The sequence below is a fragment of the Chelmon rostratus genome, chromosome 4 (assembly GCF_017976325.1).
Source record: "Chelmon rostratus isolate fCheRos1 chromosome 4, fCheRos1.pri, whole genome shotgun sequence".
NCBI lineage: Eukaryota > Metazoa > Chordata > Actinopteri > Chaetodontiformes > Chaetodontidae > Chelmon > Chelmon rostratus.
Window position 1 is genome coordinate 4868214 of NC_055661.1, and position 25682 is coordinate 4893895.

General features: G+C 42.8%; 1 protein-coding gene across 1 annotated transcript; it reads right to left on the reverse strand.

The window, feature by feature from the left end:
• Positions 1-5881: 5881 nt before the first annotated feature.
• LOC121605344 (1-phosphatidylinositol 4,5-bisphosphate phosphodiesterase gamma-1-like) lies at positions 5882-25682 on the reverse strand. Its single transcript, XM_041935221.1, has 32 exons — positions 25676-25682; positions 25076-25225; positions 24432-24525; positions 22203-22250; positions 20835-20919; positions 20620-20700; positions 20242-20276; positions 19796-19868; positions 19613-19708; positions 19395-19513; positions 17730-17815; positions 17378-17498; positions 16911-17079; positions 16201-16320; positions 15992-16099; positions 15679-15863; positions 14848-15048; positions 14642-14761; positions 14351-14534; positions 13967-14044; positions 13341-13444; positions 13154-13250; positions 12986-13052; positions 11985-12151; positions 11799-11895; positions 11479-11703; positions 10549-10694; positions 10305-10419; positions 10030-10191; positions 9774-9862; positions 9047-9231; positions 5882-8085 (listed from the first exon to the last, which is right to left on the reverse strand). The coding sequence occupies exons 1-32, from the start codon at positions 25680-25682 to the stop codon at positions 8025-8027; spliced, it is 3675 nt and encodes a 1224-aa protein (XP_041791155.1). The 3' UTR covers positions 5882-8024.

Consider the following 25682-nt stretch of genomic DNA (forward strand, 5'->3'; position numbering starts at 1 on the left):
GATCAGATGTCATCTGAGATCAGACCATCTGAGAGAGCTTCCGGGTCAGATCAGAAGACTCTGCCCTTAACATACAGACAACACAGTATATAGCATGGCATTTTTTTCAATTCCTCCCATAACCTTCTTATCTCAAAGACCAGATTATGTTCTGATGGGCATTGTCCCACTGAGGAATGTTCTCCTTTGTGACAATCTACATCTACCTCTATAGGAGATTTATGTCCTATAGCCCCCTCTTTAAACATTTACCACCTCTGGTTTCCCTTTCCCTGCTCTGGCATGGCATGGCATGGCACGGCTGGCTGTCACTTTGTAAGACCAGTTGCTCCACTGGAAGCTGTGCTGAGGCGTCTCGTATCGCCCCATGGGCCTTTGCGGCTTTCCCCCATCAGCCTCTGCTAGGTGAGGCAGTGAGTGTGTAGCTACCACTCCCTGGACTCCCTCCCTCTTCCGGTTTTGGCTCTGGTTCTGGTTTTATTTATTGTGGCTCTCCTGTGTCCTTTTCCGTGCACTGGCTGCTGGCTCGCAGCTGTTTGGCATTTGGCCCGCTGTTGAAGCCCACGTGAAGGCTTGGCTCCCAATCACCCTGCAAAATCACCTGCATGAATTATTCTAAATACACCAATTTGGTATTTAAATGTAAATGTGTATTTGGTTGAATTAATATTGCTTTCATTTTTGGTTAATTAAGTTTATTACTTTATATGGCGTAAACTGGTTATTGGGTGTGAATGGGTTTTTATGAGCGTCTGTCACCAGTGATTGAAGCATTTCATGGTATGGTTTTAACTTGTTTCCTTTTGTTGGACAGGCACTGTGGCCGAGGCGACAGTCCAATTCCCACAATCCCCTTTATGGTTGGTGTGCAGTGTCATGAGTGGCTACTTTAATTTCCCTGCCTGAATGTTAGTGCTATCATTATTACAATCCTGTTGTTTTAATATTTAGTTAAATAACCTTTTTGTTTGGAACATGTTCTCTTGCCCTGGTGATTTCTGGACCTGTGCAGCCTTACTAGCTTAGTTCCATGGTAGAATTTCCAGGGAGTGAAATTCCCCTAGGTGGCGTTGTCACAACAGCTTAACTTCCCCCGCTCACATCACACATGGGATACAGGAAGTTGTTATCATGAACACAGAAATCTAAGTACAACAAAGTAATTTTCTGTTACGCCTGCTGGGCCACTGTAGCAGCTGTATCCCTCCACCTGCTAGTCAAAAATCAGCTTGTTAAAAGCTTAAGAATTCCTGTGTCCCTTTGAGCCTTGAGCCTTTTAAATTGCTTTATACTGTGTGTGTTTGACTAATCTGTTTAATATTTACACTTGAATGGAGGATCTGTCCTTCACCACAGAGACCTACATGTGAGGTCACAATATTATGCCCCGTGTCTCTGTCAGTCACACCTCCAGCAGGGTGAGGAAGTGTGAGGCGAAGGTGAAAGGAAGCAAGTTGAGCCAGGACCTCCTGCAGGGTGTCAGGAGGAACCAGGATGGCTCAACCTGAGAGAAATCAGTCACTTTTTGAGAAAATAGAACAAACCTGGCTAATGTGATTAACTTCATGATGTATTCCTGCTCCAGCACACCTGATTCAAATGAATGGCTCGTTATCAGCTGAGCATTTGAATCAGGTGTGTTGGAGCACAGAAACATCTAAAACATGCAGGGCAGTGGTACTCCAGGACCAGGCTTGAGAAACACTGAGTTAGGGAACATGACCTGAAGTAAACAATGTCTCAAAATAAGTGGGCGTCTGTCACATCTGCAAAAGTATAAACTAATATTGATAGAGGACGTTGCTGTGAACATCTGCATGTGCTGAACTCAGTATATTAAGTCCTGCTGTGGCTGCTACACTTGTCTTCAGTGTCATTTCTCTCCACCACACTACATACACACCTTCTTCCTCTGGGAACCTCTGGCAGCACACAACATCTGCCTCCACCTCTAATATCTAAAAACAGACACAATAGGACACAGACAGGAGAAAGATGGAGGCCAGGTGACAGCAGGATAACAGGTGTGGAGCCACAAGGGGCATCACTGGCAGTCATGGGGGTTTCAACAGCCCAATACACCAACACACCCCTATAGTATTTACAGTATACTATACTATAGTATACTATAGTGTACTATATACCCACTATATACCCACCAATGAAAAAGTCCCCAAAAATGTGATATTTCTTCCTGTTTGCATAACATTTGTTAAAAACTACAATGAGATGTTTTAGGAAACTACACCTAACGATAATGAAAGACTGTGTGAGCTAAAGGCTGCCAGTCAACAGGCTGAATTAAATCTCAACCTGAAGATACAGTCTGTGATGACCTCACCCACCAACAATAAGAGTCTCTCAGCAGCTGAAAAGTGAATCACCTCCTCTCTTGGTTCCCATCACATCTGACATATCAGAATCCCATAGTTTTAATCCAGCCATTTTACAGGGAGCAGTAACCCCTGTCTCAAAACTAGAAAATGGCTAACTAGTCTGTCACCGATCTGGAAATGTAGGGTTGGGGTTAATATCACCCAATTCCTCTGATTTATGAGTAATCTTTCAAGTTCATTTTCTGCTGGACTTCAGTACAAAAACCTCACATACAAGGTGAACTTTGTACACTTGAAACCTCTCCACTAAATTCTCACTCCTGCAGGAACATTTTTGGTGGTCAAAGGTCACTATGAGAACGAGAAACACATTTTTGTCCATAACTCAAGAATTCAGACATTAATAATGACAAAATTTCACGCAAATGTCTCAAAGGATAAAATGAAGTGATGGTGTCTAAAAGGCCGTGTTCAAGATGTGTGTGAAGCATCCACGGCTTACAGTTTGTAGTCATGCACCACAAGCTCATTGGTTCTGCTGATATTGAGCTTCAGGTGACTGTTGTTTCTCCATGTGATGCTCTCTGTCAGTCCTCTGTTCTTTTCTGGAAAAACAGTCTCTAAGTGAAGACAGCATGTTTCTCACAGTAAATGATCCACTGGAATCACACATGTCAATACAGTGAGAGCTTCCATTTCACCACAAAATGCACTTAATACCTTTGATTATATATGAGTCTGAACTGTAAACTGCAACTTGATTTGTTGGTGGAGGCGTACAGCAGTTCTAGTTTTTCATTTTCCCGATGAGTCCTACTTCAGCACGTTGACTTCATCAGGAGTCTGACCTCTCCAGGGCACACACACACACACACACACTCAAAGCTTTGAGTGATGTTGCACTGACCACATTGCACCACTAAGGGGCATGACAGTTCAACCTACCAGTGTTTGTACCTGTGCAGGTGTGTGTGTGCTTTCTGCTACACTTTTACAATGACAGTGACAGATGTGTATTCGTGTGCCTTCAGTTGCCAGCGGTCAAAGTCAATTCCACCAGTCAAAGTCCTTCAATGACCCAAAATTCACACAATTATGGCTTTAACTTGCTACCTTTTCCTTTATTAAGCATTTGTAACCCACATTAAAATAAGTCCATATAAATTAATAAACAAGTTCATAAATTCAGCTGCATGAAGAAGTTAAGTTCATTCTGTCATTTAAACGAAAGGGGATTAATAAAAGATAATGAAAAATGCTTAAAAATGTGCTTTTGTTATTTTAGAGTGAGAAGTAACTTCCCCTTTAAGACTCACCTCCAGATCCTCTTACCATGTCAGTGCATGCAGAAGAAGAAGAAGAATAAATTATAAATAATAAATAATAATAATGGGTTCAGGCCATTTTGGGAACATGCATGGGAAACCAGAAAGAGGAAAGACGAGTGTAAATGTCCATGGTTGTTATTTTCCATCTTATAAAGGAACCAAATGGAAAAACGAACCGGATTATATCAAAAGTGCAAAGGTGTAATGTATTTCAACGGTGTAATTTCGTGATGTTTTTTTTTTTTTTTTGTACTTTTTTTTGTGATATACTATCCAGTCATTTTCAGAAATGAAAAAAAAAAACATGGCTGCTCTGGCAATTTGTGAGTGAAATATTTTCCATCACACACTTCTTCATCCACTGATAGGGGTGTAGTGGAGGCATCGATTGTGTAAATGTCCTGTGAAACAAAATCAAAGTTACTTCTCAACAACATTGTACTTTCCTGTTGGAAACAAAAAAAAAAACCACATGTTGCTCTTCAGACTGTATCCTGCACATAAATAATGTTTCACGCCTCATGAATTATGGTATTTTTTTACATGAATACAAATAATTTTGTAAAACACATAAGAGCATTTTTGTGCTTTCAATGTGTACATGTAACTGATATATCATGAACCTCAAACACTGCTAACATGCTACTTCAAATGCAAATCCCACTTATGCATTATAGGGGGGGAAAAGGATCAAATACAAAATCATAAACTGTTTAGTAACAGTCTTGACTTATTAATATTTATGCCCAAAAAAAGATATACACCCACAGTGACCTATTTCCACATGTTGCTTCTGTGTGAGCCATCGAGGTGCCTTAATGAAAACCAGCCAAACAGAGCAGAGCTCTTCAAGTCTTCATGAGCCCAATAAAAAAGGGAGAAGTTTGCATGTAATTCCAGGGCCAAATGGTAGGGTTATAAATGTGCACGTAAAACCGCATATGGCCATTTTTCATCCCGACCAAACTTACATTCTTTCTATGTAGAGATCCAAAAACAATTTGTAATACTCCTTTAATAACACTTAATATTCCACTTCAATAACCTGCTTGGACAAGTAAAGATACATCAATGCAGACATAAACAGAAATTACATTAAGGACTGAAAACTGGCTTTAAATAAATATGCAAAATGCAGTAACTTACCTTTTGATGTTCGAGGCACACATTTTTTAGACTCACCCTCTTTGTGTGTACATTAGGGATACCTAAATCAAGGCACACATCTCTCCAGAAGCCTTTATCTGAATATGTGCTCTCATCAGCAACAGACACATCAGCTGATTCCTGCAGACTCAATTAAAAGATTAAAATTTCCCTTTGTTTATCAGTATTGGAGGGATACCTACCCACTCTTTGCAGCCGTTATCATAAAATCTACTGAAATGTGATGAATCTCAGGAGAACAAAAACAAAACAAATAGACGGCCAGTAATTATGGGAGATTGCATTTGGATTTGCTTAGCCTTACAAGCTCCATATGCAAAGGAGAAAAAATTATGTTTATGTCGGTCAATGTAGATAGATAGAAAGATAGAAAGATAGATAGATAGATATATAGATAGATAGATAGATAGATAGATAGATAGATATAGATAGATAGATAGATAAAAAGAGAATTAAACAATAAGTTTAATTTTCTTCATATGAACTATTTCTGTTTTAATAGGCAGCCTAAGGGGTGAAAAGATTTCCTGTATAGTGTTTATTGATATAAGGCTGTTTTGGGCATGCTTGAGGTTGTACAAGTGGCCAGTGGCCAGTTTATTATGATTGATTATTGATTGTGATATGCTTTGATTATGTAGTTAAATTCACTAATTATGGCTACATGAAATGCCCAAAAAGCAGTCTTTTGTTTACATAGTGGACTTTGGCTGCTGATTACTGAAAACTGCTGCAGTGAAACTTCATTTCAGCAGCTTGTACTTAAAGTGGCCTGGAACTCAAATCTATAATGATGTCTTATTCTGTTTTTTTTTTTTTTTTTCAAGATAGAATGTGAAATGGAGCAGAATTGTGGCACACCTATGGATGGACAGGTATGTAGGAAAATACCAAACCAGACTGGATGTGCTGTAAATTTGGTTTGTAGTATTGCGTTTGGTTGAAATTGGGAGGAGGTTTCAAATTCACTACAGGCTGAGATTTCATCACTTTATAGTGCACTAGATATGTTTCAAAAAGACAGCACACACAGGAAGTAAATGAAAGAGCTTTATTAAATGGAAACTTGCACAGGATTTGTAATGCAGAGTAATAATACTGGACAATTAGCATAGATATGGAGAGAAAACACAACGTGGTTCAAATCGCCTAATACACAATGTCTATAGGCCAAGAAGACAAGCTTTGCATAGAAGTCCCTACCCAGTGCAACCGTAGCAGAGGGACAAAGAGAAGTTTGTGTCTACAGGGACAATTAAAGGGAGCTCCAGGTACACAATATTCATTTCTACATAAAGTTATAGCATCTTCAATCTGAAGTCCATGATCAGTCTTCTAGTGTGTTCTTTCATCTACAAAAACAGGATCTACACCTGTTTGATAAATAAAAGAAGTTATATACACTGAGAAATTAAACAGGAGGATGATGGGGAGGTGAAGCAGCTACAGAAGGTGTGTGTGTGTGGTGGGGGGGTTATTAAATATGGAGCCATGCAGTCGAACCAGTTGAGCCACATCTGTTGATTAGAGCCAGATGATGGGACCTGATCCTGGTCCTGAGGTTCAGATGTGAGGTGAGAGAAATCTGAACCGGCAGGTAAAAGAGTGCTTTGCTAGTTTTCTGTGATAGCCCTTGGTTGTCGTGCGTGTGCGTCCGACTGCAACAAACACACCTGAGCCCCTATGCAGGGGCACTGTGAGGAATGTCGTCTTCGCTTTCCTCCTCCCCCTCCTCCCCCTCCTCTTCTCCTGCCTCTTAGAAGGTAGTATCGATATATTTAGAGCCCTTTGAAGAAGTATTAAAAGACCTTCTGGCTGTGGTTTGGTGAGGATTTGCTTGTCCGGTTTGTGCTCTCCCAGGCACAACAGGAACGACTGTGACAGCCCCTGCCACCTGGGGACAGAGTTCATGTGATCATCCAAAAAAGACTTGGTCTTGATTCCCTTTTACCCATTTCATGAGTAGTGGTCTGAGCCTAGCGAGTGAAGTCCTCCTCCAGGTTGATAGTAGTTTTCCCTTAAAGGGTCACTGTTCCAGTTGTAGAGAAAGCAGTCAGTTTTCTTTTCCTCTGTTCAGCACTAGAGTAGTTATACTCCACAAAGCATCAAAGGCACATACATGAGATTAACTTTTTGCTACGTGTGCCCACTGCTCCCTTTCTCCATCCTGATAGCTGAGTTTTTTAGTTTCCATCCATCTGTGTAACCTGAGTTTTCTTCTCCCTTATATCCTCTTTTTCCTACTAAAGACCAAAACACAGTAAGAGTCAACTTGAGGAGCTTCAGACCTTATTTCCAAAGGCATCTCTCGTTATCAGATCAGTTTTGTGGCACGTTATGCAAACATCTACACTAAAAAGTTTCACTGTCTAGATGCAGCCAGGTCAAACAGTTTTTTTGTCTTGTAGTCTTTATCTATTGGACAGCATTGAGCTTTGTTGTAAAAACAAATGACAGAATGTGCTAAAAATGTCTACATTTGCAACATTAAGTATCTGAAACTCTTCCAGAACTACTCATTGTGATTAGAGCTGCAACTAGTAATTATTCTCTCGATTAACTGACTAATGATTCTGTTCAGTAAATGTCAGAAAATAGTGAAAAATGTCTGTTACTTGCTAAAGCTGGCATCTTCAAATAGCTAGTCCAAAACCAAAAATAATCAACCTATGAATCATATAATACAAATAAAAGCAGCAGCTGATATTTTTGCTTGTAAAATGCCTTGAACGATTCATTCTCAAATTTGTTGCAGATGAATTTTCTGTCCATTGACTGATCAGTTAAAGTAATTGTTTCAGCTCTGACCAGGATCAGAAATCTTTGCCTCGACCCTCCACCTCTCCTGTCTGTTTCTATGGAAACATGAGAGGAAACCATCTCTAATTTGCTCTTAATGTGTTTCAGCCTTCACTCCATGATTGTTTGTATAGCTTAGTAACATGAGGTGTTTTTATTCGTCCACGAGATGCTTCTGTTTCTGTCACTTTTTCCTCTGTTGTTAGTACAACAGTGTGCAATGAAATCTCACATTTTATTGTGAAGGAACATGTTTTCGTTTCCAGTTAGAAGTGGATAGCATGCCGCTGCAGCAGAGAGCCCGCTGTCCTCTCCGGCGGTCACTGCACAGCACTGGTGGCAGAGAGTGTGAGGCACCGTTTGTGTCTTTAGTGCTCTCTGGTGGACGGGAGGATTAGCTGCGCTTTGCTGTCACCTGCTGCCTCAGCTTCTCCCTCCTCTTCTTCTCCATCAGCCTGGAAAAGCAGAAAAAAAGGATTATTTTGCATGTGAAGCGTTCTGTTGGATGTATGTGTGTGTGTGTGCGTTCATGCTTTCATCCTTTGCCTGTGGTTATGAACATCTTTGTGAGTCTTCAGATGTAAAAGTTCTTATTTTAGGAATACATGTTGAGGGCTGAATTCAGGTTTAAAGTTAAACCAGCAGCAGACTTGCATTTAGATCAAATAAATGTCACCAATTTTAAAAAATCCACTTGAAGATGCCACATTTTATAGTAGCACTACTGTAATAAATACACAATAAATAAAATGAAAAAAAGGTCTCCTAAATAAGGCATTTATTATACTATTAATGCAAAAATATCTAATAAAAAAAGAGCAGAAAGAATTAGCTGATTAATCGAAGAAATGGCTGAAATTCACTGATTCCAACATCTCAAAAGTGAATATTTTCTCTTTTGTGTTAGTCTTTTATGACTGAATATCTTTGGGCTTTGGGTTTGTGTGATGGCCATTTTTTTTTATATTTGCTTACATTATGTTGATCAAATGATCAATTAAGACTAGAACTGCATCATAATTGTGAGTTGCAGCCCCACAAAAATAACAAACGGGGCTACAAATGACTAATATATATCATTTTAATTCTTTCTTAAAGTCATTTCAATCTATTAAAGGTCTGACAATATAAAACAATCAATGCAGGTTCACTTCACAGAGCTCATTTTGTCCAATTAAAAGTCCAAAGATACTCATTTTACAGTCATATTTTTAAAAAAAAGCAGATTCTCACAATTGTGAAGCCGAAACCAGAACATGTTTTATCAAAAATTTCAATTCATATTCTGTTGGATAGACTAATCAAAGGACTTATTATCGAAAATACATGAAATTTAAATGGACATCTACACAAATCAACTGATCCATGCCTCTATGGAAATCTTTTTCCTCAGTGTGGTGCTGGATTATCAGTCACCTGCGGTTTCGAGCCTCCACCAGCTCACTCAGCTGATCCTGAGCCGCTCTGAGCTCCTCCAGACTCTGCTGGTAGCTGAGGTCTCCTGAGCCCGACCTCTCCAGGAGGGAAACCTGGTTCGACAGCTCGCTGGTTCGATCCCGCAGCCGCTGGATGGACATGTACAGGTTCTCATCGTCTTCCTCCTGCAGCCACAGGGAGGAATGGAAGACAGCAAGGACAGCGTACGTTACAGCTTGTGGATGGATGAGCCTGCAGTAGGGCAGGTTGATTTAGTATTATTAACTTTTAGTACAACAAGCATTTTGTTTTGTTTTCTCTATTTTCTGCCGCTTTCCCGAGGCCGGGTCTCGCTGGTAGCTGGGTAAGGAAGCTGTCCTTCTCCAGCTCTTCCTAGGGGATCCTGAGGCTTTTCCAAGCCACATAAGATATATAATCTCTAATGCATGTTCAGGAACAACCATAGGGTCTCCTACCAGTTGCTAGAAGCCTGAACCACCACAACTGGCTCCTTTTGACACAAGAAAGCTCCCTCTGGACGTCTGAGCTCCTTTAGCTTTATCTCTAAGGCTGAGCCCAGCTACACTACGGAGGAAACTCATTTCAGCCACTTGATGCGCAATCTCATTCTCTCGGGTCACTACCTGAAATCTGATGTCCATAAGTGAGGGCTGAAACGTAGATCAACTGGTAAATTGAAAAGCTCTGTGACACCGGCGTTGTGTACCTTGGCATTGACAATTTCTATATGGACCAGAAGAGAAGCCAACTCCAGCTCTTCACTGTAGCTGTTTTTCAGAGGGACGCTCCTGTAGCCTGGCAACACACAAGACATAACTCAATCAACAGATGAATATTTATCGATCTGAATTTGTCAAAACATTGGCAGGAAGAATTTACGACTCTCAGCTGTAGCTTTGGTGTTCTTAAAACAGGGGTTTTCCCAAACCGTCCAAAATCAGCATCCGTTACTCCACATTCACCTGTTCGCAGCAGACGGACAGGGTAGGTCGCCTGGGCCAGGAAGTTAGGATCACTGAACATGTCCTCCTCGTAGACAGTGAAGCGCAGAAAGGAGAAGGTGGGGTTGTGGATGTCAAACACAAACTGCTTCTGCACCCACACAGGATTCAGACCGTTATCAGCTGGGAGGGTCAGGAGGAAGAGACGGATAGCACGCAGGCAGTGAGCGCTCCACTCTCAGCGAACATGTGACATGAATGGAAATCAAGGGGGATGAGGTCGGCAGCTGTCTTACCTACTACGTCTGTCTTGCACTTGCAGCTGTCGTAATCAGCTCCACAGATCTCCACCTCCACAAAGGGACAGACGATGCTCCGGCCATTTTTAGGCAAATGGCGAGCTCCCAGCACCTGATACACACACACAAGACAACAAACTGTGACAAGACTGTGGAAACAAAGTGAGTCTCACAGCTAGTTTAATCCGGGCTTTATTACGGGTTTTATTTTCTGCTCTCTCTATGATGGAGCTGAGCTGACCTGTAACTGGATGGTGATTGGCTCCACACGTAAAGTGTCCTTGTCAAAAGGGTCAAAGGCGTCGTCCCTCATGATATCAGGCTGGGGAACAAAGCCGCTGCCACCGCCGAGCATGAACAAGGCCTGGTTCAGCTGCATGGGTTTATCTACACGCACACGCACACACACACACACACACAGTCACTTTCATATTTTATTCAATACACGTTTTTTGTCACTAAGACCAAAAGTAATGATGCATTCAGGTGCTGCTCTCCTCTTAAAGTCTACTGTGAGTGACTGTGTAAGCAATGTCTGCTGCAGACATCATTGTGACTTTAGCCTTTAAAAACTGGTTTCTGTACCAGGAACATTGTCTGTTTTGTCTGATTTTCTACCTTGTAACCATCTCTGGACCCCCCACATTTATCACTAAAATGGGATGCAGCATGTTGAACTAACACAGATGCTACAGTATGTTGACATCTCCCCCTGGTGGCCACTATATTGCAGACATTTGAACGTGGAGGAAGATGTGACGATTTCTGTTAATTTGCCAATAAGAAGATACATAATTTAAAAAGAAAAGCAACACGTGCCAGTAATGGGATTTTTTCATTTTTTTGGGAAGTTTTTCACTATTGTGAACAAGCTACTGAACTAGTAATTAACAACTTACTCATCATCAAGCACCAACTGTAACACTAATTGCAATTTCAAGATTACAACTTGCACAAAGAGGCTGATTTGACACGAACGAGGCTAAAGTTCTAGCTAAAAGAGGAAAACGACCACCAAGTTTTCTTCAAAATCATGCTTGTTTGAGTTTTCCGGGATAAAGACAATAAAGCACCTGATGAATCAACTTGACGTCTGCCCCTGGCTCTCTGTAGCAGCCTATACGCTCTCTATCTCTTGGTGAAAAGAGCGATTGCTACTGTGTGGACTGACCTGGGGTCTGGAAATTGAGCGCGACTAGCTGGGAGCCACAGAGCCACATGGGCAGCGGGTCGTAGTTGGATGAGTCCAGCCTCTGTCCTCGGGGATACACTCTGGAAAGCTGACGCCGGTTGTACTGCAGGAAGCGTTTCCCTCTGCCGCGTGTCGCAAACTTCTCTGCCTTTGTCTCTGGGAAGGAGGACATGTCCCGGTAGCATGCCCTCTCTGTCCCGATCTCTGGAAGCAGCAGCAAATCACACAAATCAAAAAAATGACCCACAGAAACAGATAAAACGTGAGGCGAGAGAAGAAGAGAGCAGTTTGATCCTTACTGTCCTCATTGAAGGGGACAGGTCTGCAGTAGACCACGAGATCAGACAGCTCCACTGCAATCTTCTTCCTCCTCTCCATTTGCTTCTCCTCCTGCATCTGTTACCATGGAGATCAGAAAACCATACTCTTAAGCCACAACTGACAATATAAAGTTATTCCCAAAACGCCAGTTACATCATACAGACCCGTGCGTCGGCGTTCTGTGTGGCCTCTCTGATCTTGGTGACCCAGCTGGTTAGGTCCTCCATGCTGTCGGCTGCCACATCCAGAGTCTGTACCGGGTGAGATGACAGGTGCTGGGAGTGGATTGTGCACACGTAAGGCCGTGAATTCTTCCCATCCTTGTGCACCACTGGACACAGACGGATGGAGCAGTGGAGAGAAAAACCAACACGGTTTTGGTGAGCTTTATTATTTTTCTGTTGAGTATGGACAACATGATTTAATTAAGCTCGTGTTTATCAGTCCTGGCGCCACAGGAAAGCAACTGGACTAGCATTTATGTTAACAGACTACCATGAAGTGATCACCTAATTTACTGTATATTTTAAAGATGACACTTAAAATTTGGTTCAGTTGAAATTAATAATAAAAAATAATTATGACCCGATTGTGCAGCCTATTATTAAAAAAGGCAAAATATGCTAAAGTCATGTAGCCTCACCCACTATTGAACCTTATGATTCATATACAAACAGTCTGAGGCCTAATAAAATCACTAAAGCAGCGATATAGTGACAGTTGTATCAGCTTCATGGACACACTACACATCAAACAAGCAAGACAACGACAGCTCAGGGGAATTTTGTACACTGATACACTGAAAAGATGTCTGCACGTGTCCCTGCTGCAGTTGCTTGCATGATGGTAACATCAAAGCTAGTTCCTGTTTCATTACTGGGTAGATGACAGTTGTAATGTGGCTGCACCTGCTGATGACCATCCTCATGAGGTGAGCTTTTCTGCTGGTAAACCACTGTATGTCTATTTCCAGAGAAATACAATTGCAAACACTTAAACCAAACTAGCCAGACGCTGGCTGAGGTGAAGCTTCAAGACCATATCATCAGAAACAGAGACAATTCCTTCAGACTTTCATCCCACAATAAAAAAACATATGTTCCATACACTCATGGGAGTTATCACCTCTGTTTGCCTCAGGAACAGCTTTGTCTATGAGACTCACCTACATGACAGGTGGAGACATCAATGAAGCCCTTGAGGAATGTTCCCAGAGGACTGTTCTCTGTGGACTGACGCAGCAGAACAACGCAAAACAAAAGAAAGACTCATTATGATTGGAAAAACACGTAGACTGCTGGACACTCTGCTCGGCGTAACGACGAGAACTCACTGCTTCATCCAGCTCTCTGGTGGGAGAGCTGGGAACCTCCTCCACGTAGTTTGCAGGAAACCACAGCTGTTTCTTTCCTCCGTAGTCACCACGCCACCTAAAGACCACGCACAGGTTCATGACAAGCTGCCCTACGTGTGAAGGAGACCGTGTGATGGAGCAGACTCACAGGAGGAGGTTCACTCACCAGCCGCCCTCCTGCTTATCCACATTGAGGATGAGCGCCTGTTTGGGGAAGCAGAGCTCGTCCTCCCTCTGAGCCCGATAGTCGTACAGAGCTTTGACTGTACACTGAAACACACAGCAGCAAGGAAATACCATCAGCCTGCCACAGTATATATCACAAATGACCACTGGGGGGCACAACATTCAACAGATGAGTGGTTTCCATGACCACATGCTTCCATTACTATTATTTTCTTTTCTTTGTATTGTTGTCTCCCTTCTTTCTTTTCCTTTTCTCTTTTTCCTCATCTTTCCTAATTTCTGGTTTTGTTTTTTCTCCCTTTAGCACAAAATCTTTCACCCACAAACTCCACTTTTCTCTTCAGGATTAGTCATTTTACTATTAATTCTTAAAAAAAGAGTACATTATGCAGCCTATACATCTCCATTTGCATTACAAAGCTGAGCACATATTTACTGTACTTTGCACTTCCTGTACTGCTGTTTCTATGGGTTGTTTACTCCTTTTACTATTACATATAATGATCTTGATTTCATTTGCACATAATTTCCTAATTGTTATGATATTCACTGAATAATAATTTACTGATTAAACTGGAGGTCCATAGTACAAAGGGCGTCACTCACCCGTGCAGTGGGCATCTTATTGGCCTCCACATAGAAGTGAGGAGTGCGGACCTCATACAGCGCCCCATAGTCAAGCTCCTGGGAAACAAACAACAAATAATTATTACTTCTCTAGTTATTGTTTTTAGGGGTACAGCAGCAACATGAAACACAACCAGTCACAATATTTATGTGCTGCAAGTTAGAGTTACTGTTTGCTGCTACATGCTAACGGCTGACTGTTTGGAAGCATGCTGTGTTGTTTGAGATTTTTTAGATTTTAGTTCAATAACATCAAATCTTTTATCAAGAAACAATGACAGTTGTTCAGTGTGGAGGATGTTGCCTCAGCTTTGTAAAACTGTGCTGGACATGTTGTTATTGTATTCAGTCTGTGAGACTAACCGTGGTGCCCATCCGGTCCAGAGTGTCCTCGTTGATGGGGTAGCGGAGCCTCATCTTGCGGTACAGTGGATGTCTCTCGTAGTAGCTGACAAGGTCGACGAGGCTCTCGAACTCTGCTGAACTGCCCAGCATGAAGAGACGGCCTTCCTGCTGGATGCGACAGTGTTTGATCTTCCCCTCCGCCCTACGGACAGAGAAAGAAAATCAGCTGCAAAAAGAAAGAGATGGAGCAGAAAACCGATGAGTTGATGCTGTCATGCGATCGTCCTCAGTGCGCCTTGATTTGTCTACCTAAAGGAGATGGCGTAGGAGTTGTGTTCGCTGCGTTTCCGCACCAAGAAAGCTCCGTCTCTGGGAACACGCATCAGCATGTGTTCGGCCTGGACTCGGGATAGACTGGAGTGGTACCACCTGGAAAGCAGACAACTCTTTTACGACAAACTAATCTCATTTTGGCTTTTCTGCACGACCCTTCCTTGCAGACACTGATCACTCACTCTCTGCTCTCGTGTGCATTGGGCTGAGGCACGGGGCTGCCCAGCCTCATTTCGAACTCATTGCAGCGCAGAGGTGTGTCTCTGTAGTGGCAGATGAGGCGGTACAGGCTGTCAAACACCAGGTTGTCAGTCAGGTAGAAGCGGGTGGAGCCAGACTCCTGACGTGAATGGATCCTGCAGTGCTGGACTCGACCTGAGCGCCTGGACGACATGAACAGGACTGAGTTAGAGCGCTGATCTCTGCTAATCTGTTATGAGGCTCAGGCTGGAGACCTAGAACTAATTCAAACTTTCAGCACTATAATTTACTCCTATTTCACCTGAAAAAAACCTCTGTTTGATTTGAAAACTGATTTATAAGTGCTGCTGTACTTGTAAAGGTTCATTCTGCCTCCCTCACTCTTTGACTTGTTAGATCACATGATAACAGCTGAACCATCTCCGTGACAAATGAACAACTCATCTGCAGGGTAAAGGCCATAAGAGGTGATTGAGATGTAAATTCGTAGTGGATGACTTGTGGTGCTTTTATCCCTTTTTTGTTTAAATTTACTGTATTGATTTTTCCTAGAAATAAACGTTTCCATGGAATGCACAAAAAATAGAAATCCTTCCATTACTATTAAGTGCAATTGTTATTTTGACTGCAGATGTTGTGATGAATTTGTTTTCTATCTATGTGTAGTGTTCAGATTTTGAATCAATGCTGAAGCATTCAAATCTCTCTTTTTCAGCTGGGTTTCTGTCCTGCTGTATGCAGCTATGATCACATCTTGTTCCTCTCCTCCACTGTCTTATAAATGTGTCTCTACAATTTCTTCCGTCACTGACCAGAACGAGAGGGTGTAGTCTCCGACAAACGTCTCACTCTCCCGCACCAGGAAGGTGCCGTCTTTGGCCCCGCCCTCGCAGTACTCCTGCAGGAGCTTCTCAGCCACCTGTCGACCATCGCGACCTCCACCCAGCTTCCCGTGGAACCAGCGCTCGGCGCAGTGTTGCTCGTTGTTGTTACACTCCTGGCAAATCACAGGAAAGAGAGAAGAAACTGAGGAAAAGACTACATCACCTTCGTCTGATAAAGTCTTTTTCCTTATAGCTGTCACAATCAGCAACACCATTCTAGTCACCATCATCATCATCCTACCTCTTTTCCTTCATCATCCTCCTCTTCATCAGCTGTTTGGTAGTGAGACGTCTCCTCTGAGTAGTATATCTTATTACTGGTCAGGACAAAATAGTGTGGAGTCCACGTCTGCAGATCACACCAAAACCCATTTCAGTATTACTATACAACACCCTGACTGTGTGTTTCATGAATAATCACACATAATCAAGCACTGAAGACAGACGCACGTGGTCGATGGGGTCCTCGAGGTAAAGGATGCCGTTCTTCAGAGAGTTGCTGATGTCGTTTTCAGAGTAGCTGGCTGATGACACCTCCTCATAAAGCGTGCCTTCCACCAGTTTCTTGTGCTGCAACACAAGAAGTAAAACATGAAAGATGTGGGAGCATTTTACAGTGTACATCAAACGACGTTCAAAAAGGTCTTAAACAGTTCGGACCAAGTGTCTCTCATCCACCATGTGTTAACGGTGGTCAGGGATCTTTCTCATGGACACTGTAACTTTACCTAGTATCATTAGGGGGAGTGATGGTTGGTTGTAGGCCACCTTACAGCCATACCAGATAACAGCTGCCCCCTGCTTGATTTTTTTTAAGGACACAGCCTACAAAGGTGGGTCCAGTGAAGGGTCTAAAGCATAGGCTGAGCCTGCACCTCCTCTCCAAATGACAGTGGCTCTCAAACCTACAGGTGGTTATAGGTGCGACAAAGCACACTTTTCACCGCTGACAACCAGAGAGGGCAGAGAAACACTGCTTTTCAGCATGGTGTTAAGTGACAGAGGACCTACCTGAACCAAAATCTGGACTGACAACAAGATCATATTACATCTTTGTATTGAGCAGTGTGCCCCTTTGAAATGTGTGTCTAATACTGCTGACTGTGAAGGATGCAGCCTCCGCTTTGCAGTGAAATGCAGATGTGTGTTTGTCTGTGTACCTTGATGAGGATCTTCCGGCGGAGCTGGTGGGGTGAGGGAAGCTCCTCCGCGTTGCTGTCGACTGGCTTGGTGAGCAGCAGATCTCCAAACACCTTCTTAAAGTGTGTGGCCATGTTCCTCTGTTGGACCACGCTGCAGTGGTCCTCGATGGACAAGATCACAGGATACCTGCACAAGCACAGCAGTGGGCGGGCGAACTCTTGTGTTAATCTCTAAAGGCGCTGCTGGTGTGCAGTTTAAATGTCAGCACACTAACCAGACAACATGAACATCAATGTATTTTTACTCTGATGAATGTTAGGACAGCAGTGGTCTTGTCACCTGGCAGGCGTGACCTAACAAAGCCAAGTAACATTTCTCACATGCATTTTCTTTTTAATTAAATCACCACACTACACCAAAATGAACTATACTACTAGGTTTCAGACTGAAACCTGTGACGTCAATGGCATCTTAATCCACTTACTCAGATGTGACGAAGGCGTGTTCTTTGATGGTGTGCAGCACATCCAGGAATTTGATCTTGGAGGTTAGGGTGTGTCCGTGGTAGATGATTGGCAGGTCGTCAGGTCCATCCCAGCAGTCCACTAAGATCAGAAAACACACACTTAGGTACAAACCCCCCAGTGCTCTGAATCGAGGCTTTTACCTGTGCATAACCTGACCGGGGTCATCAGCCAGTATTTAAGGGGGTACTGCAGAAGACATTTGAATATGCGGCAAAATATCCTCAATGTCACAGAAACAGGCCCAGTGGATTCCTTCAAGACACCATTTCATTTTCCTTGTGAGTTACATCAAATGTTGGAGACTCTTACGTTCAATGCAGCGGCAGCCCATCCTCAGGCAACGGGCGTAGGCTTCTAGAGATGATTCACTGGAAAACTGGTCACCTGTCAAGTACCTGAAAGAACAAGAACATGGAAACGAGTTCATAAGAACAGAGGCACTCAGAAAATGCCATCAGAGAGTTCCTTCATGGCTTAAAGGCTGCAACTAATGATTCCACTCAGCTGTTAACATTACATTGAACAGTTATATGTGGTTGGTTTTTACATTGGCTGTCAAGACACCATTGTATTATGTCATGAATATTTTCCTTCAAGTGGAAACAGAAAATTTTCAACTAAGTTACTGGTTGAATTTCCAAGTGGCGCCGCAGTCGCGAAGACAACCGGATCGCTTTCCCTATTCCTCAGAGCAACTACCAACAAGACAGGACGCTCTGCATTTGTTGCCAAATTTCCACGAGTTCCACAAGTTCATTCATTCATTTAATCTATAGTGGAGACATGAAAGCAGATAGAAATGGCGGCAGCCGGACTGAAGCACCAGCCAGTCAGTCTATGCTGTTATTATTCATTAGTCATTACATTGTGCAATCAAAATGTACTTCATAATGATACATTAAAACAAAAAAAACCCTGTCTATTGCAGTTTAATCTCAACTGTAGTGGCATTATTTGTGCTATTCATTAACATGACTGAGCTTTATCACACTCTCAAATGACTTTATAGCTCATCATCAATAATTTCCTTGACCTCAACTACAGTGGTACAATCTTGAACTTTTCACTGAGATGTCATTAAATGTTATATGACCAGTTTGACAACAGGGAATACAGTACAGAGGTGATTCAGCTTTACTTGTTGCCAAAGCAACCACTACCTTCCGCTAACCGTGGCTGCCATTAGCTAATTAGCTCTGTTAGCCATGCAGCTAGCTGTCCTGTTAGGTGACTCAGCCCTGGTGGCAGGAGACATTGGCAGGTTTTGTTTTCTTGGTTAATGTCAACTTGTCACAACAAAGACATCTCAAAAAAAAAGTAGACTTTGAATTAAAAACGATACAATTGACAGAATTAGAAACATCATAAAGACTCCTTCATGTGTCCAAACTTCTGACTGGTACTGTGCTAATTGTTAAGACAATATTCAATATAAACATGATGTGGTTAGCCTAGTTTAAAGACTAGCAATTGTCAGAAGGAAAGAAAAAGAAGCACATTTTATTTTGGTAAAGAAAGCAGAACGTCATTAACACATTCAAGAAGCGCTTTAGCTCCAAAAGCATTGAAAGCTGCTACGAGCTGCTAGCTGTTATTGGCTTCATTGGTGTTCACGGTAACTGCTAATCAAACCACGGCTCATTCAAATTTCTAAATCATTAAGCCTTCTTACACAACATGTCAATAAGACAGACATTTGAACTGTTGGAAGGCAACATTTATTAAACAAGTTCAACTAGCAGCTTTTGTGCTAGGCTACGCTAAACATTAAAGCTAAGCTAGGCTAAACTATACGTGGATAAGGCTGATATCTATCCTTTCAAATTAATCTTAATAAGACAGCAAATAAGCAAAATGTGGTGTTTAAACCACTAACTACAAATATTTCCCTAAAGCTCCTTATTCAGTGTGTCTTTATGAAGGTCTAACATACTGTATGAACATTACTGAACAGACACAAATGTTGAGACCTACGTGTTGTGTGAAGAGGAGATCCAATACTGAGACAGCGGCCTTTTCATGTCATCAGGAACAACAGTCGAAAGTCGAGGGTCGCACACAGAATTCTCTTTAGAGAACAGGAAAGTCAGGAACTAGAAACATAAAGGCACATGATCAGACTGCAAGGTAGGGAAATATCTCCACAGTTAATTTCAGTTGTTGTGCACATCTGCGTCTTTGCAGTGTTTCACCTCGTCAAGCTGCAGCATTGGCTCAGGCTGCGGCCCACCCCTCATGTACCCCATGAGGAAGTCCCTGACGCGAGTCAGATCGGACGCCCAGGAGTCCTGAGACAAGCCGGATGAAGCAGTGAGCACAAAGCAGTTTTAACAGGGCAGGTTTGTGCTGTGCTGACGGGTGAATTTGCTCTGTACCTTCTGGTCCATCTGCAAAAACTTCTGGAAGTCGTAGAGGGAGATCTGACAAAGCTCGGGTCTGTCAACATTCCTACAAACACAACCGTTTTCAAGAGGTCAGACAGCAGAGGAGTGCAAGTTAGAGTTCAACTACATGAGACATGATGCATAAACATACAAAGGGCTGTCTGGCTACGAATCTTATTCATCTACCTATGCCTGAGCTAATTATGCCATTTTTAGGTTAATGTCCCATAACATGAAGGAAAAGGTTTCACATTCACAAAGTACCATTAATGGCGAAAAACATATGGAAATGTTTCACTTAAACCGAAACCTTCCCTCGGACACTGATAAGCGTGTTCTAAAGACAAGCTGGACCAGTAGAAGAACAAGAATGGAGGACGTGAAGACAAGGGAGTGGACAATGAGGACGAGGTGAAGGTGGAGGTGGAGGGACTCACCGCAGAGGGAAGGAGAGCTCCAGCTGCTCAATAATCTGGGAACAAAAGGGGAGGGACCAGGTGACAGACAGGTGGGAGGGCGCCAGGTGAAGCATCAACAGAAAAGGAAAAAGTGAGCATGGTGTGGTACTCAAATACGGTACTGAAGTGCGATTCTGAATCAATCATTGCATGTCCAGACTGAGAAACAGGAAGAGTTTTGCGTACAAGGAAGTTGCTCTTGTTGTTGTGGTGCATCAGAGTCATAATACACAAAGTAAGAGACAAAACTTACTTACTTGTAACGCAGTAATCTTTCCGTTATGTCAGTAAAGGATTTGAGTACTTCTTCGTGACTGTGTGACTGTGTTTGTGTGCAAACCCAAAACTGACACTTACACTCTTCTGGGCGTCAAACATCAGTGTCCTGTAGAGCTGTGCGAAGTTGGGGTACGATAGATCGCTCTTGGCCTCCACCTCCTGTGTGAACATGGAGGATGTGCATTAGTGTAACACAAAACAGTGCTGCGGTCGAGTCAGAACATCCAGCTGCGGGTGGAGAAGCAAACACATTAACAAACAGACTTTCTTGTCATGCATCACTCTGGTCTGACCTGTAGCTTGTCTTTGAGGAAGCGCATGTTGGGGACTCTGTAGTTGACCTGAGGCAGCAGGGCTTTCACATCCTTCACGGTGATGCTGACAAAAAAGCAAGGAAGGAAATATACATTAGAGTCATTAAAGGTCCGAACGTGCTGACGTAGAAGAATCATAATTCCAAAATCAAACAATATTTGAATTGCACCTTTACTAGCAAGACTACCAGGAGATGGCGCTGTACGGTTTGACGAGCTGATGTCAATGTCAGGATTCTACATTTCCACTCTGAGCATGAAGTAAAGAGAGACTCTTGTAATGTTTTCATTGTTCAGGCTCAGACAATGATGGCAGATGGCAAGAAGGTTTATGAAGATTATATTCCAGTGCTTTCAATAGATACTAATAAATCCTACACACTGGAGGCCATTTAAAGAAAGAGGCTGGTGTTATTCTATCCTTTAGTTATTGTCTCTAAATACTTTCTGATTTCCCAACCCTGACTGTGGCTCTCAGCTCCATGCCCTTTGGTTCCTACTACAGATGTAAATCTTTGTTTTTAGCAAACGTTGCTTAACAGAAGGAAAAAACATATTTGGTAGGGACTATTTTCAGTGGTGGATTCATACACATTTGGCGCTCTTGTGAAAGGGTGTGGGCTGGAATTAAACCGAGGCCGCTGCAGCCAGGCCTCAGCCTTAATACATGACATGGGCTCTACCAGGTAAGCTACCGGGACGCCCGATGCCTCTACCTCTCCTTATTTTCTAGGACAACCACGTGTATAATCACTTTCACTTATTCACAAAACACATGCAACCATCAGCCGTCAGCGACAGACTGAGGAAGGAAGCGAGAAAAGCAGGTAGAGAAAGAAAAAAATCCAGGTCATTGCTCTGAGGCAGGGCAGATCGTTTGGGGTCAACGACCGCTGCTGCTGCCAGGTCTGATTCGTCTCTCCACCCACTTCCCTCTGTCTAGCTACTGCTACTGTTGCTATTTTCACAGGAGACGGGAAGCTGCCCTCTCCCAGCCCAACGCATCACATCCTGCTGCTTATCGGGCGGCGGCAGGCTGTTTGTCCTGGAGCGGCTTCCACCCAAACAGAAGCTTGGATGCATTAATGAGAGCGCGAGAGAGAGAAAAAGACGGAGAAAGTGCGTGTGTGATATGTGGAGTCTCCGGCTGTGGACGTGTGTGGCAGGCTGTGGAGGTTAAGGTCAGGGTAGATCCCTGACAGGGGTGCAATGTGCTCTTTGATGACATCTGGATCGAGTTTCACCTTCGCGTTCCACCTGCTGTGACGGACCGGCCAATGGGCATCCATCACAGGCTGCTGTAAAAGCTACGATAGGGTGTTGACGCGTTTGTGGCAAGTCACCCACCTGCCCTCGTGGCTCCTGTCCATGACTTCAAACTGTTTCCTCAGCCACCTACAGAGGGAAGGGTGGAGAAAGAAAACATGAGACTGAAAGAGTCATTATTACAAGAATTTAAAGCCAAACTGAAATTAAAAATAGACATCACGTGTTTCCTGTAGAAAACGGGTCTGATGGCTGACAGGTGAAATGCATGACGACAAACTGTGTTTACTGACAACAGTTTTATGAAGCGTCCTGAGCCCATATATGTGTTTCACAATGTGGTGAACCTCGCTCCATCCTCGCTTGTGAGCGACTGAGCCCTTCCAGGATGCTCCTTTCATACCCAATCATGATACTATCACCTGTTACCAATCAACCTTTTTACCTGTGGAATGATCCAAACAGGTGTTTTTGGAGCAGTCCACAACTTTCCCAGTCTTCTGTTGCTCCTGTCCCAACTTCAAATTCAAAAGAAGCATATATTTACAAAAATCAATGACGTCATTTTTGTAACAATTGTTTCCATCTGATGGAAAACGGCTGTTACATATGCACAGTTTCATAACTACATACATGACACTGTGCGAAAAAGCCTGAGGCTAAAGCTACCACACACCAGGCAAAGAGTCAGCATTGTACAAGTTGTTAAAGAAATGGAAGTAAAGACATAACTTTATTCTTATACTGCAGTTTAGTTAGTCTCTCTATTATTTGTATAATCAGGAAAGATGAAAAAGCAGACTGTTCATCCTATCATAACCAGTCTGAATGTTTAACTTAGGCACCTTTCAAACTGCTTGTATTCACCTTCAGTGTTAAAAGAGTTAAGTCTTTTAGGATGTAACATCTGCTGGGGTTGCTGGATTTTACCCTTCTCCTGACAGGAGTCGGACAGCTCGGTCAACTCTGAGAGCATCCAGGACTGGATTCCACACCGCTGTGTGAACTAGCTTCCACTTTCAGGATGGAATAAAACCTAAAGATGGATGGATCCTCCCAAATGCTGAATGTTGCAAACGAACACGCAGCTTAAATAACTGATAATAACTGATAGCTGATGTAGCTAATGCTATGTGGGCTTGCTGAAAAGCATCCACCTACAGGCTTGCAGGTTGGACAGACACAAACACATTCATCCTATTTTGTAAAGTGGAAAAATAACATGCACAATAGCTGTAGCATCATTATAGTTTCCATTTCCGTACACTGTCGACTTAAAGCAACAAGTCGCAGGTAGATACTGAGAGTTGTCTATATTTGTCGAACAGAGTGAAAAAAAAATGCCATTCATTGAATCTATTCCCCAAACAGTTTACACAACTGTCATAAACAGACAAAATTAGCCATTTCATTTCCTCTGACCATTTCCAAACATATAGCGCTCGCATTATGTCAACAACAAAGCTCCCTCTGCACACACTCACAGCCTCTCTCTGTTCTCCTGCTCGCGCCACACGAGCCAAAACTGCCTCCGCACATTCATCTGGAGTAAATATTTTCATCCCAAAACTAATATTTGTCCCGTCCTCCAACCAGCACCACCCTTCCCCTTCCAGGTCGCCACTTCGTTTGATGTGACCAGACGTCGTCATCGCCACACACGCAGGGGGGTGCAGGAACGTGTGAAGTGCTTTACAAACACACAAATAAATGCTGCAGCTATGCATGTCGATCGCTCAGCCCGCTGAACTAATCGCAACATTTCTAACTTTGACTAAATAAACTGAGAAGTCTGCGTCGAGTGTTTTCAGTGACAACTGGAAAAGTGTTTTCACTCCATCAGTGTATGCAGATGATACAATTTAAGGAATACTCCACTGATCTATCTTTCAAAATTAAAATGCTCACACGCCTGATGAATTTCTTTCATCATTCCACTAATTGGTCAATAAAGTGTCTTGTTTTTTGACCAACAGTCAAAGGTATTCAGTTTCCAATCATATAAGAAGAAAAGAGAAGCAGTGAATAGTCATGTTTGAGAAGCTGTAACTCATGATTTTCTGGCATTTTTGCTTCAAAAAGTTGATTATTGAGATTACATTTTATAGTAGTTGATCAAAGGAAATTTAACTGCCAATACTTTTGATAATCAAATGTTCCATCACTACAAACAAGTTCCAAACTAATCCATTTTCAGGCCCACGTGGCTCAGATTTTGATACTCAACCGAAAAGACTGTCAGTGAAGTATTCCTTTAAGTAGCTTTCTAACAAGTTCATGAATACATAGAGTCGGACAGGTCGACAGCACCTGTCTGTCTGCTGCGGTGCGGGCGCTCTCTGAGTGTCAGTCATCAGCCAGTTGAGACCAGTGAGCCACATGTTGACCTCCTCCTCGCTGAAGGCTGCAAAGACACGAATAAAGACGACACAGGGAAGAAAAGAAAAAAACGACTTGAATCCTTCAAATTTCAGGTTGTATGTCTGGGCAACAATATGCTTAAATCACCGTTTATTTACATATATAAGGTGAATCCCAATTTATTGGAGCTTAGGTCTTATTTTTGTGAATTTGTCCTAACTTTTAATGAGTTACAACAACTCACAAAAATAATAATTAAGAGATCATCTAGACCACTTTCATGGGCTTTCATTTTATGTGGAGGTAAAAACGGGGAAATATCCCTCATTCCACGAGGAAAACTGTGTGCACACACTATGGCAAGCACAGTAAGTCAAATTTGATGAAGAGAGTCAGTCTGTAAACTGTGGATGAATGTTGACAGCAGACACTCTGGGAAATAACTGATCATGTGACTGCTCGTCTTTCTTGACAGACAGAAATGCTACTTTTTTTTTCCAAAACAGTATCTGTGAAAACTCACTGGGAATCACCAGCACACACACACACACACCACACACACACACACACACACGCAGTATGCACACACTGACCGGCAACGCTGAGCGTCCTGAGGCGAAACTCCAGCCCATAGAGTACGATGAAGCAGTGGGCGGCATCCAGTTTCCGGGCCTCCTCCGGGTAGCGCTCAAAATCACGGGAGCCCTTCCCCAACCGCAGCTCCCGGATCTCTCGTATGTCGACTGGAGGAGGGAGGAAGGAAGGAAGGATAGTGTTGCATGAAGACAAATATGTACAACCATAAATCACAGTGTGGCACGTTGTTCGTTTCCTTGCCAAACACACAGAAATCTGCTGCCGGAGAGCTCAACAAATGTACTGTGTGTTCGTCCGCAGAGGCCAAAAACAGACGCACAAACATTTCAGCTGTCGCTGACGGGACGCTCCAAAAGCCTGCAGAGGTTTTTAGCAGCAGCAGGCAAACAAACCTTTGCTTCACATTTCTGAGGAGAAAGAATCCCCCGACCTGACAGCTCAGAAGCCCTGTAAAGATTTGATGGAATAAGTCTCTTAAAGTGGTATAAAAAAATGAATTTGATCCCTAAGAGACAAAGTGAAGGCCTACAAATGTTGCTGAGGCTCAGTCTGCTCTTTGATTAATGATCAACATGTTTATTGACTCTAGTTTGCACCTCTCAT

Coding starts and splice junctions, on each gene's coding strand:
- LOC121605344 (XM_041935221.1), bottom strand. Junction 14,762..14,847: donor AATGCACACGAGAGCAGAGA/GTGAGTGATCAG, acceptor TCTGCTTTCCAG/GTGGTACCACTCCAGTCTAT. Junction 13,445..13,966: donor ATAAGATGCCCACTGCACGG/GTGAGTGACGCC, acceptor TGTGTGTTTCAG/TGTACAGTCAAAGCTCTGTA.